Source organism: Buceros rhinoceros, unplaced genomic scaffold (genome assembly GCF_000710305.1).
Source record: "Buceros rhinoceros silvestris isolate BGI_N320 unplaced genomic scaffold, ASM71030v1 scaffold12925, whole genome shotgun sequence".
Lineage (NCBI taxonomy): Eukaryota > Metazoa > Chordata > Aves > Bucerotiformes > Bucerotidae > Buceros > Buceros rhinoceros.
In genome coordinates this window covers 2,150-15,547 of record NW_010413472.1, presented here as the reverse complement: position 1 = coordinate 15,547, position 13,398 = coordinate 2,150, and the positions used below count along the sequence as shown (strand labels likewise).

The 13,398-nt window shown below is 40.8% G+C and overlaps 1 protein-coding gene across 1 annotated transcript; it reads right to left on the bottom strand.

Moving 5' to 3' along the window:
• Nucleotides 1–4,808: 4,808 nt before the first annotated feature.
• PPP1R2 (protein phosphatase 1, regulatory (inhibitor) subunit 2) lies at nucleotides 4,809–11,691 on the bottom strand. Its single transcript, XM_010136760.1, has 7 exons — nucleotides 11,589–11,691; nucleotides 11,053–11,133; nucleotides 10,672–10,775; nucleotides 9,496–9,672; nucleotides 8,047–8,252; nucleotides 6,477–6,527; nucleotides 4,809–5,116 (listed from the first exon to the last, which is right to left on the bottom strand). Exons 1-5 carry the CDS (start codon nucleotides 11,669–11,671, stop codon nucleotides 8,173–8,175), a joined length of 525 nt encoding a protein of 174 aa, XP_010135062.1. The 5' UTR covers nucleotides 11,672–11,691; the 3' UTR covers nucleotides 4,809–5,116; nucleotides 6,477–6,527; nucleotides 8,047–8,172.
• Between the last annotated feature and the right edge of the window lie 1,707 nt (nucleotides 11,692–13,398).

Genomic DNA, 13,398 nt, shown 5'->3' with positions numbered 1-13,398 from the left:
GCTGCCGGCTGTTTAGAATGCTTTTTAAGAATGCATTTTGAAGTCTTTTCGGACAGCAGAGCGGCCGTGTGAGAGCGGAAAGGAGCACGCTGCCCCTCTCCCGCTTTGTGGTGAAGGACTGCACAAGACTGCAGGCTCCTAACCCCTTGAGAGAAAGCAGAGGAGCTTTGACTAGACTGGCGCTGCTCAGCCTTCCCAGAGGTAAAAATGACAAAGGCAAAGGAGTGTCAGCCGACCCCGCTCATCCTCAGAGGCAGCAAGAGGAGTGCAGGGTACTCTCAGGTTCAACTTGGCAAAGATGAAGCAGTGTCTCACCAGGTCACAGGCTCCGTCCTGCAGGTACAGGGATGCTGTGCTGGGAAGCTGACGTGACCTGATGACGTTCACTCTCAGCTTCTCCGGTTTGAGGAGCTGCCGTACCTGCTCCCCTGCTGCAGCCTTCACACCCTCCATATCGCCAGTGCCCCATCACCTGCACCAAGCTTCACCTCTATTTTTTTATGCCTTCCTCTCCTACCTGTTCGCCATCCCCTGACTTCCTGTGGTGTCACAAAGAGAAACAGTCAAGTGGAAGGATGGAGGGGGACGTAAGACTTCTTTCCCTTCCAAGAAACCGAGTGTCTGCTGTACCCATACTGTAGCTTCACAGAAGCAAAGGGAAGCTTTTTGGTTCAGTCAGTTTTGGTTTAGGGTTTTGGGTTTTTTTTTTTTTTTTTAAAGCTGGGGGGATGTTTCACAGAAGCAAAGGGAAGCTTTTTGGTTCAGTCAGTTTTGGTTTAGGGTTTTGGGTTTTTTTTTTTTTTTCTAAGGCTGGTGGAATGTCAGATCCAAACTAAAAGTTAAGTAGATGCAACGACTGTATGTTTTTGTGAGCTGTCCATCACCAAACTAGAACTGTGGCTAGTTTGGATAAGGAGTCAAGTGCATCTGTCACGCCCACGCAGAGAGAGCAAGTTAAGCAATGTTTGCTATCACTTAGGCTGCATTTATGTTGTGAAAGCCACTTTTCAACTAAAGTGTGCAAGTGAAAAGAGCCCACCTGGTTTCTTTGGAATACAGTTTCACTTCCTAAGGAGTACTTGGTGTTGGTCATTTTCCATTCCTCAGTGCTAGTGAGTGATTACTCAGCACTGAAGAGACAGGCAAATCTTTAATACTACAACACACAAAGACGATTACCATGGAAAATGCAGCCTTTTCTGTGCTGCTGCTGTCCTAAACTCATGGTTCAGGTTCCCAGATCTACCCTTCCATCTAGGTAGCCATGCAACCACAAAATCTGTGCGTACAAACTGATGTATGTCAAAGTTACACTAAGGAGTATCCTTCCTCATTTGCAGTGATGAAGATATCACAATTTTGGTTTAAGTATTCATCCACGGATACACCTGCAGATCTTACAGTAGCTACCAGTTTCCTCTAAAAAGCTCCACAAAGTCAAACCAATACACCCACTATTAGTGCCGTAAGGCAGCAATGAAGAGAATGGTTTTATTTACATCGTGACACTGAACACTGGTTTCAAACAGAATAATTACATTGGAGCGGTGGTATCATAAAGACCACAGAAAGCATGTTACAGAAACAAAGAGCTCTGGTAAGACAGACAAGTTTAACACGGGAGTGTGAGCTGTGGAAAAAATATTTGCAGTTTCCCTGAACTGTGTACAACTCAGTGTGAAAGAAAAAGAACCCTTTAAATACAGAGTTAAGGCTGTTATTTGCAGGTGATCTTCCTACTGGAAGCGTATTGAAGCTATTTTCTCTAAACAGGATGCAGCTTGAGGACTTCAACCCATGCAAGAAGCTTCATGATTCTGATGCTGTGGAGCTCAGTGTCCATGTCAGTGAGGGCTGCGTGTCTTGTCTTTCCTCTTTACCCCACACTTTACTCTACAAATGAGCTTTTTCCATATGCACCTCAAGATAAAGATGTGCATACAAGCTAGCACCCCATCAAATGTAAAAAGAGAAAAAGCATTTCTTCTCTTGTCCTCATTCAGCAGGGAACTATAACTGGTATTCCAGAACAGAAGGAAATCAGATATCTCTTTGTGGAAAATAGCTATATGGAGCATCTGTAGTTACTGCAAAGTAAACATGCCTGTTTCAGCTTTCAAAATGCATGAAGGTGTAAGCCTGGATAAAATCGAGCAAACCAGCCTTTCAGTTAAAGGCAGGGCCAGCTACATTGGGCTGCACCCCAGGTGAGCGAGATGAAGAAGCAGAAACAGAATTTTTGCTAGCACTGGGGAGAATGAAGAGGAGAACGAAGCCTCTAATAAAACCCATGACTAAAACCAGTACAAGTTCCAAAATAGCATCTAACTAAAACTTGGGTGCTTGGTGGCACAGAATAAGGGAGATCATCCAGAGACAGCTCAAAATCATCTGACTGATGAAGGGACCTGCCACATTCTGGGGTTATTTAAAGCCATCTTCATGAATTGATGTATACCATACCCCCATCAACTACATATCCATTTCACCCAGGATTTTGGAAGTCTTTACAGGAAAGATCTTTACTGGAAGTTGTTGGCTGAACAAAGTGCTTTGCAGGCATTGTAGGGCACAAAGCACCCCCGCTGAGCACCAAAGTGAAAATGAGTTCTTGGACACAGAAAGCACAGGGGGAAGGAGGGCAGGACACGAGCTCATGGAGAAGCTGCCTCTGATGGACTCTGCCTTAATTGCGGGAACACAGTACCCACTTGTCCTTATCACAAAGTACAAGTAACTTGGTTTACAGCATGGCATTACCCATGGGTGAAAGCTTGACCCATTCACGCTCCAGCCTGGTAAGAACAGGACTTCGCCGGGAGCTGCCACGCTCAGCAGGGTTTCGCTGCCCTGGCTGGGGCAGGCCAGGCCATCAGCTGGCCAGGCTGAAATCCAAATGGTGCAGACGTTCCAACAGGCTGAACACAGCTTGCTGGCACATAAAGGGTACAAACTAAGTTTTGAAATCCTATTCCTGGGAGCCAAATTTAAACCTACAGTAAGTGACTTCAGGAGATGGAAGGATCTAAATGCTTACTCTACCCGTGTTCATTCTGTAGAAGCGACCGTGTTGATAGAAGAAGAAATAGAATCACAGAATCATATAGGTTGGAAAAGACCTTTAAGATCATTGAGTCAAGCTCAAACATTAATGCAGCACTGCCAGGTCACCACTAAACCATGGCATTTAAGTGCCACATCTACATATATTTTAAATACCTCCAGGGACATTGACTCCTCCACTTTCCCTGGGCAGCCTGTTCCAGGGCTTGAAAACCCTTTTGGTGAAGAAATTTTTCCTAATATCCAACCCGAAACCTCTGCTGGCACAACTTGAGTCCACTTCCTCTTATCCTGTTGCTTGTTACCTGGTTGAAGGGCATTCTCCATATTGAAAAATTAGCATTGCCACATTGAACTCTTGATTCAACACTTCATTGTGAAAAGATGCTGCTAATCCTCATTCGGGCCCTTAGAACACTAAATATTCCACAACTGGCAACCCTATTACCTACTAAGGAGAGGAGATAGCTGGGAGAGGGACACTACAACACCCAATTAGCACAACTCGCAGGTATCTTTGGCAGTGCATCCATTCTTAGGAATTATTCCTCGTAAATCTGGCAAAGGACAGCATCCTATTGCCTTATAGTCAGTTTCTCTGGGATTTCAGGAAAGCTCACACTTGAGAATGCTTAACTGTAAAATAACTTTCATTCCTTTATTCAAACTTCACATATACAGTGGACAAAAAGACATTTTAAAATAGACCCATATAATTATATGGATTTTTGCAATATATCAAATTCAGATCAAAATTAAGATATACACTGTATTCCATAACCAAGCCAAAGCTTAAGTGTATACTTCATTTGTTTAAAAAAACCCAGGAACTACTCTGAATACTGGAACCAGTCAAATTCCACCGAGTGGGAAGTCATTTACAGCAATTTGGAGGTTCAGAATCCCCTTTTACAGGGGCTTGTATAACCACACTGTAACCAAGTATTTGAATTGGGCAGTTTCCATTTTGCAAAACAGCCTTCATTTTACAAAAGCAGCTGCTGTAAGTTGTGATGGATACAGGCAGATTTAGACCAGTGGTTTTCAGTATACAGGTTGCCAACCCTAAATTAGTAGATCATCAGCAGTTCTCTTTATATAAAGATCAGCCAGAGCCTCAGCTCAGCTCATCTTCACAGTCCTGATGTGGATTTACTCATGGTTCGGAGTTTTTCCTCAGGTGCTGGTAGCATAAGCACTCTTCATGCAACTGGAAAGGACCAAAAGTTTGAAACAAGAGCCAAAGGAATGACAGTGGATATGGTTTAGAGAGAAAAGTTGGAGGGAACTTCCATGTTCTCATAAGCCAAAGAGAGCTCCACAAAACATCCAGTCCCGATGGAAAAGATAATGGCAGTTAAATGCAAAGTTCAAGTTAGAACATTTCCAGTGTAAAAACATATCCTCCACCAGACTAGTACTGCCTTAGTCAGAAACCGGCAACTGATTGCAAACACCACTATTAAATAATACAGCTCTTCTACAGAATGGGAAAGTATAGGTAACACCACACTGAAATCTAGGTAACAGGCCGACGCTGTACAAAAAAAGTTGTAAGACTTAAATAATCCCTTTTTAAATTGCTTAGCACATCTGATAAATAGCTTGCATGTCAATTCAATATATGCTGTACCGTTTGCCTCTTGAATCCCAAACCTTTCCATATGAGTTACCACACCTAGAACACGGTCAAATAAATAGCGAAAAACCAAAAGATGCTGTCAGTTCTGAAGCATTACGCAAGATAGTCAGCGTTATACGTACAGGGAATGCCACTGTGGTTAAACAGGTTATGAAGCAGTATTCTCCGTGAAATACTAGGCACAAGAATAAATCAATTAGACAGTCTTGTCTGCCTAATGGACAAGTCTAAAATTAACATTCTTGGCAATACAACATTGTAACTGATATGATTTTCAATATTTAAGAGCTTTAATAGCAAAAAATCATGAAGCAATGTTTATATTTGTGTCTTTGACAAGCAGTTACAGTTCTGGACAGATTTCTTCTATGCTGTGTGCTCTACTTCCCAGCTGGTCACGAGTAGCGTGCGCTGTGTAAGAAAGATTACAAGAAGTAGATATTTCTCCACACTCATCAAATATTTTCAAAACACAGAAATCCTCTTGAAATCATCTTTGCTGCTTTTGGTAGTGTTTGCCAACCCATCTCTTAGCAACCTACGAGCTTTTAGTTTGAGAGTGCAGAAACTTCAAAAATAGTTATTTCACCCTCACGTTCTGAAGAAAAGGCTAACTTCACTGTTCAGCACACCAAGCACCGAATGCTCACCACCCCTGGAACTGGGAGGATTTAACCCAGGAGTTTAGAGAGATCAGTCTGCAGAAGTAACCTATGACATTCCTGAAAGACAAGCAAGCATAGTACTTTGCAGGTCAAATTTCAATTCCAAATGAGACACTACACAAAACAAGCTTATAAATGAAGGAACACAATCTGTTGTGTTTTCCAGGAAGTCATTAAACTCATGGTTAGGAGCCAAAGAACAGCAATAAATCAGAGAATAGATCCCTCTCATCAGAATAAATCCTTCTCAACTAAAAAAAAATTATTCTCATTAGTGCTTTTTGTATGAAAAAGCCCACTATATACGTGTGTATATATATGCACCTGAAATTTCAGTGGCATAAAGCAAAGCAAACAACATCCGGATGATAATAATCTTTTAAAAAGGCCAGGTAGGTTTCAACACGTCTTAGACATGGTACCAAGTACAGTCTAACAAGCAGAACCAATTTGTGCATGCTCCCAGCCTTCTCACTGAAGTTGACTTTAGGGTGATGATGCTCACAGTAATTGAGAAAATACAGTGTATTCTGTAGCTGCCAAAGGGGCACACCCAGCCACCTGACAGCTCAGCTGAGGAGCAGTATGTGAGCAGGGTTATCAGAACAATGGATGCTAAATGAACCATAAGGGGAGAACAATAGTTTTACTGCTTGTCAATTGAATTGCTGTAGATCACACCCTTGTATGTGATACTTTTGTGTGGCAGAAGTCAAGTCAGATCTGCACTGAAATCATCATGCTTAAGTAAGTCTACCTCCATCAGGAATCTTCCCTTCAGTGATTTCAAGGAGAATTTTTTAAGTGTTTGTGGAGAGGAACAAAGGTCACTATTTTACTGGCAAAGTCTATTTACATTGTTGATGGGAGTCATAAATAGAGAGTAGCCAGAGAAATTTCAGAGAAGCTGAAATGCTGTAGCAAGCAATCCTAATGCAGTCCGTTACAACTTGAACTTTCTTTTGCACCAAAAGGCTTGGCTGCTAGAATCCATATGCATGGGATAAGGTGCAGCTACTTGCGGCAAGAAAGGAATGACCCATCCACTTAAACCACTTGGTAGCCCACGATGAAGGCAGGGGCAAAAATATACAAACAGTTCTCACCATCACCGAGTGGACTGGCCATCTTCATTTCAATCAGCAAGAAATCTCAGTCTGTAACCGAGAAGCACAATCCATATTAGCAGACCTCATGGTATTCAGCAGAAGCCTCCTTCAAAAACCTGACCTAAGTCTTTAGCCCCTTCTTCAAATGGAAGAGTATAGACATTAGAAGAGTAGTTAGTTTTACTCAAATACAAAACAGATAGATCAGAGAGGAGAAAGGAGCATCAGATAAGAGAAGCACAGAACCTCTCAGGGATCTTCATGGACAAAAAAAAAAAAAAAAATCCAAGGGAGAAGGTGGTCACAAATGGCCTGAAAACCAACCCCCAAGAGCCAGGGGAGCCCCAGAGTCACAACAGGCCACTAAGAAATGCCTCTTATGTCACATCTTTACCCGGAAGATCATCAGTACTCATGTTATTCCACTGGAATAAAAAGATGCTGCTTGTCAGCTCTCACTTACAGAAACCGACAGTCTCAGGTATAGGAGGTACGTGTTAGCCACATCACCAGATGATCTTCCTAACTTCAGAAGAACTGAAGTCAAATGGAAGAAGTTATCAAAATGTAGCTATGACACACAGAAGATGACAGACATTTCCTGTGCAGGAAGCATCAGAGCTGTTAGTCAGTTTAACAGGGTGAAGCCGAAATAAGCCATCACAAAAATAATCTCATCACCTCATACATCCAGTAAAGAAAACTGTCCTTTTCTGCTCTGTAAGGAAGTACTTTAAAATACAACAATTTGAAGTCAAAGAGTCCTTTGAAAGCTATCCAGATGAATGACCTTTCCACACACTTACAGTTCTAATGGGAATCTCAGGAAGAAGAATATTAAGAGCATTTTGATCCACATCTATGAAGGAAACAACTAAACTGAAATATGTTCTAAATACCCAATCACTTCATATGACCAAAAGCACAGGCTAGCAAAAAACCCAAGCAGGAAATGTTAAAACCAGCTACTTGAGAAATGTTCTGTAGCCCTAGTATCTGTGTAATTAACATATATGCATAAGGAGATTCTTCTGTGCACTCGGAATACAGATGAGAAAGAGACAGAGAGATGTCATCTCAAAAGAAGTTATTTCAGCAAAACTTTAAAGGAATGCCACCACAGACAGCTACGTTGCTGAACACTTATCTCAATGCAAGAATTTCTTAAAATGTGGGCAGTGGCCTGCAGAGGACTGAAAGTTTTATTAACACTTTTGTCCATATTCCATCATCCTTTGACCAACCCTGCCACAAAGAATCTCACGTCATCAGCCTAAGGGCATTCAATTCACCATCTGCTACAAGTGAGACCAGTACTTAACCTCAAAAGAACTAATAAGTAGAGAGATCAAAAGCTATGATACTTGCTGCAAAGATTAGGAGATAATAAAGGTTTGTTAAGCAGGATGATACAAAACAGAAATGAAAAACTGAGAACTACATCATGTTAATGGAAAGTATTTCTATATGCCATGGTGTGGAGGTGAACCAGTTAGTTAATGGGTTGATAAGCTGTCAAAGAGTTATAGAATCTACTGGCCATGAGCAGTCCAAAATTGATAATTACCAGTTGTGGCTCTGAAGCTTGTTATGAAGCAATGTGGAATGGACTTCAATAGAGATGGAAAAATGCTGCAAAGGTGTGCATTCCTTCCACTGGCGAATGCAGCTGGGGAGCGGAGTTGCCTCTCTTTTACAGCAGAGTGCAGAGAGATGGCAGCTTCAAGCCATGGAGAAGGGTCATAAGGTTGCCTACTGGAGCCCTCCTTTCCCCTGGAGAGTGAAGTTCTAGTAAATAGCCATTATAAGGCATATGTGAAGTTACTGGATGAAGTTAGTCCATTAATGGGTCTCAGGCATATAGCAATAGACCCTTTCAGAGGAATTAAGAAGGTGTTAGTTCTCCTGTAATAAATAATGGGGCTAAAATGTGCAAGCCGCAGAACTTAAAACCACGCAACTTCACAAATCACCTTTATATCATGTGGAATTTAAACTAATTTTAGGAAGGTTCCTAGTTCATGTGATGTGAAAAATAAATGCAAACCAACTTAAACCCATGCAGCATCTTCCCAAGTCTGCAGACTGTACTAGCTTTGCCAAGTGACTGATGAACAAGGCTTACAGACTTCATTGCCACTGGTCTCATGAGCCACAGATGTCTATTTTTTAATGCCAAAAACTCGTTAAGTGTGCTGTTATACACAGAGGTGGGAAGTGAACAGCTGCAATTATTCACCAGAGAGCCATCTCAAACAGCAAAGACACTTATTAGACAGTCTACCCTTTTTACACAGAGAGAAGCTTAAAGATGAAAGAGGTGTCAACCTCTAGAGTTTTATGAGTTTCCTAGCAAGAGACAGCCCTGAAGCAGGTTCCAGAAAGAGCTCCCAGCTAAAAGTCCCAGACTTTCTTCCAGTAGCTGCACTAGAAGCAAAGCTGAGGGTCTTATCCCACGCTATAGAGATGAATATCTCTGCTTAAGAACAAGCGCAAGTGCATACTGAAGTCTTACCAGCCGGGTCACGTTACAGTAAGACAGGCAGAAGTTCTTAGGAAGTTAGATACGCTTCTCTCAGTGGGGAGGAAGCACTCATGCTAGTTTCCCACTGCTGGCTACAGGGTGGTTTGGCATCAGAATGGGAAGTGAACCATGATGTAAGGCCAGGCTCTCCCATGTGGCCACAGCTTTAAGTGTTCTGTTCAAGCCAACTCTCCCTTTACAAAGAACGCTGGCAACTTCACTACCAGAGGTCGCTTATGCTGGGGGAATAGTAGAAAGCAGAGGTGTCTGCTTTCCTGTGATGTCACAGCAAACAAAAGCCCACGTGCTTTTAGCAATAGTGATGGGTTTGGACCATGCTGTATGTCTACCTATGAAGACAGCATTGCACACCAAGCACTGCATACGTTCTGCACCCTTTCTGGTCACTCTCATACTTCAGTGTACTAATTTCCCAACAGCTGAAAGGACCATCAGCACTTTAACACGCTTTTTATTTCATCAGTAGCTCACCATGTTCGGTAGCTTCTGTATTCATTGTTTCTACATCTGCAGCATCATTCATCTCTTCATCCTCATCATCATCCTCTTCACCATGTAGTTCTTTTGCAATGAGCTGTCTTGCCAGTTTGATGTTTCGTCCTTCATTGTAGTGCATTTTTCTCTTCATTTCAAACTGTTTCTTTTTCTCTGTGGACAAACAAATACAAAGTAAAAGCAAGTCTGAACCAAGAGCATATGAAATCCCAAAGTTTCGCAAGCCTTGTTTCTAAGTAAACTTAAGGACAAATTAAGACATACTGGTGGGATAGAAGATGAACTTTTGCAGATGTCTGACTTGATTCCTGGCTAGCTACCAAAGGCCAGTTATGAGAAATATATTTACCACATGTAGAAGAAAATATTTTCCACTTTCCCCATGGCCTGAAGCCTAACTTTGCTCCATATATCAAAAATCAGCAGGTCTAGCAGTAATGCAATTAAACTTTGCTTACTGGCAGCCCTAACACTGGGGGTTTTTCTCCCTTTAGAATAGTAAGCTTACACGCTCCAAGTTGGGGCCAGGAAAGATGGGAAGCAACAGCTAGATAATGTAAGCCTGAAACCTTAGAAGTACTGTTTGACTGTTTCCTCAAAGTGTTCTAGCCCAACATCATAAGTTCTAGCAAAACATCATCGCTATTGAAGATGCAATTTGCTTTGGAATAAAAGGTAGATTTCCATTTACCAATTGCTTTGAAAGTAACAGAAACATCATCTGTTATGCTTGCAACCAATTAGTTGCATCTTAATTGCAGTGGTACTCATTGAATTGTTAAGTCTACCTGAAATATGTTCAGATTAAGAACACTCCTTCACCAAACCCGGAAGAGTAGTTTATTTGCTAATTCTAGGTTTCTTAGGAGGCATTCCCACACCTTAAGCTTGTCTAGAAGGGGGCAGCCAGTAATACCAATTTCCTGCTTATATATAGATCCCAAACTAAACAGTCCTGATAAGAAACAAACAGCATTTTTGTTCAATCTTTTCCTTACCCTTCAAAGACTATTTATCTCTCTTTTCAAATCACAACATTTCCTTTGATAGTACTTTTTCTTGCCAAATATTTCTTACTGAAAATCTGCTACTATTTGTAGGAAAAAAAAAAAACAAACACAAAACAAAGCAAAGAAAGTAACTTAGACCTACCTCGTTCTTCAGGTGTTAATTCTTCATCCTCTTCCTCCTCCTCACTGCTTTCCTCTTGCCTTGCTATAATCTTGGGTCCTCTACCTTCAGCTGCAGCTGCCAGTCTACATAAATCATGCAACACAAAATGCTGAAATAGCAAGTTTTTCACTATTTGAAACACAGGAAATTACAGAACCCTCATACAAACTGCTTTGGTCATTATTTTTGCCACATTTACGTGTAGTAACAACCTGCAAGACGTTTAAAGTACCAGGAGCACTATCAAACAGGAAAAACTACTTACATTTGACAATAGCAATTTTGACTTCTAGAGAAACCAGCAACAAAGAAAATCTACTTCAGAAAAGAGAAAATTAACATTTCTATGACAATACTTACTTTTTACTCAACACATCTGCTTTTAAGGGCTCGTTTGATTCTGAATCACTCACTGCATCTTCATCATCATCTCCTACCATGCTTAGAGAACAAACAATAGCTTTTATCAATAATGTGGTGCTTAAAATTTGCTTGATAAACCAGCCAAAATCTTACAACACTCAAATGAAAGACTCCTTTAATACTTCAAAAACTTTCCAGATCTAATTTAAATATTGATATGACTACTTTATATTCTAGTACACGGTTATTACCTGGGAAAAAAAGTCAGACTCATTCATTCCATTCAAAGCCTAAAGCCTGCTAGACATAAACCTTCCTATAACTGACTTTGACCTTTTTGACAGTTCTCGTCAATATCTATAAGCTTTTATTTAGAAGCTTTGTGATCTGAATATGTTGCATATATCCAGTAGGTCTGCACAGTCTGCCAGGCAATCAGCTATAATAAATATTACATCATCCGCAAAGTCAATTTTGCTGTAAAACTACTATGGCATCTGGCATCCCTTCTGACAGCAGTTCAGTGAGCCTACCTGTGATAAGGAGTACTTGGCTCATCTATTTTCATCAAGCCATAATCTTTGCCTGCTGGGTGGTACGTAGCTATGATGTTCATCTCATCCCACTTCTGGGATTTTTTACTGAAATAAATAAGAAAACAAAGTTAAAGTTTCTTGTATTTTAAAAACAATTAGTTCTGTTTGGCCACAAGAGTGTTTAGAATTTATTTTGACCTCTACTACATACTAAGCACAAAGAACATTGTTCTGACACACAAGCGTGTTCAAAGTATGGCCGTTAAATACTGTGCTATAAATAATTTGTAACACCTTAACTGCAGTATCAGTGCAACTTAATTTCCCTAACAATTCACAGTACCAAATAAACTGAGTGACCGATAAGCGTATCCTTATTCACATATACACACATATTTTTCTTAAGTGATTACCAGTCTTGTTCAATCACTGTCCCAGTAACTGTCTGCTTTTGTTACAAGTCACTGTAAAATCATTCTTCCTTTTATTACAACCCACAACACTGCAACAAAACCAAACAACTTCCACCTCACCTCCGCTCAGTGAGCTGTTGTGATTATAGCGAAACTGTTACAGAAACAATACCAACCAACCAATAACTTCCCCCAGTAAAATAAAGAGCACTGAACCAGCCAGTTATTAATGCTGCTTCTGTCATCTTAAAGTGGAATCTAAAACAGCACTGATTCACTGCTGTAGTTAAGCCGAGAGTGTCACGTTTTACGCAAACAGGCACCACTGATGTTACATTATTTAGAATTTCCTCAGTTATTCAGAGAATGTACCATTTTATGTCTATTTGCAGAACCAAAAGCCCAACCAGACTGACACCATACAAAAGCCACAAGGAAAGCAACTGCCTTGTTGCCAGAGGATCTAAAAGCTACAGAAACGTTTAATCAACAGAAACTACCAGGTTCCCCATTTTCTCCAATAAGGTTATTGCAAGCTTGCTACAAGGTGGCCTTTCTCTTAGACTAAACCAAGAAACTTAACTTCAGAACAATAAAGTAATTCCACTATTTAATATTACCTTAATGCATTAACATACTCCTGTTGCAAATTATTATTTAAGGATGCAAATGTTATGGGGCTTTGTTTTATTTGGGGGGGAGAGCAGTTGGCTATAAGACTTTAACTTAATTACTTTTATTTAAAAACAGACCGTTCCAATAACAAATTTTAAAAATATATTCAATCTCAGTAACAGAATATTTTACATTTATGGAGAGCATTGCATAATATAATGGGAAAAACAGCTAAGGGTACAGAAACAAAATAGATGTGGGAGTTGATGCTGAATCCTTACAGGGCACAGCCTAATACTCCAGAAATGAATACAGAGTGAGTGAGCTTAATCCCCTTAGCATACAGTAACCAATGCCAAGCTCTCATGTTGGAGGCTTCAGCTGTATTTAATCATTTTTTGTTCCAACTGCAACACAGGGATTGCAACCTAAGCAGAGAACACGAGTCAGATCGCCCGATCTGGCGGGCTGGAGAGTCATGAGCTTCACGATGACAAAGCAAGAGCTCTGGTCTAGGAAGCCAGTGATTCAAACCCGTCTATTTAGGAATCGAAAAATCACCAGCTAAACATCAGCTCAACACCTGCTTAAAGTTCATCTGTGACTCATATAAGATGATCACACGGTTACATAATGAGCACATGAGAATTTCTACTAGCCACAGAGTTCACAGTGGTACTCAACCCCTATAAAGAGACAGAGCTTAGCTGAAGAGCAAATAGGACAGACGGGAGAAACCCCCATCATGTGCTTTCTGTTCACCACACCATGGTTTACTG

Coding starts and splice junctions, on each gene's coding strand:
- PPP1R2 (XM_010136760.1), bottom strand. CDS start 11,671: ATGAACATCATAGCTACGTACCACCCAGCAGGCAAAGATTATGGCTTG. Junction 10,776..11,052: donor GCAGATGTGTTGAGTAAAAA/GTAAGTATTGTC, acceptor TGATTTATGTAG/ACTGGCAGCTGCAGCTGAAG. Junction 9,673..10,671: donor ATTAACACCTGAAGAACGAG/GTAGGTCTAAGT, acceptor GTTTGTCCACAG/AGAAAAAGAAACAGTTTGAA.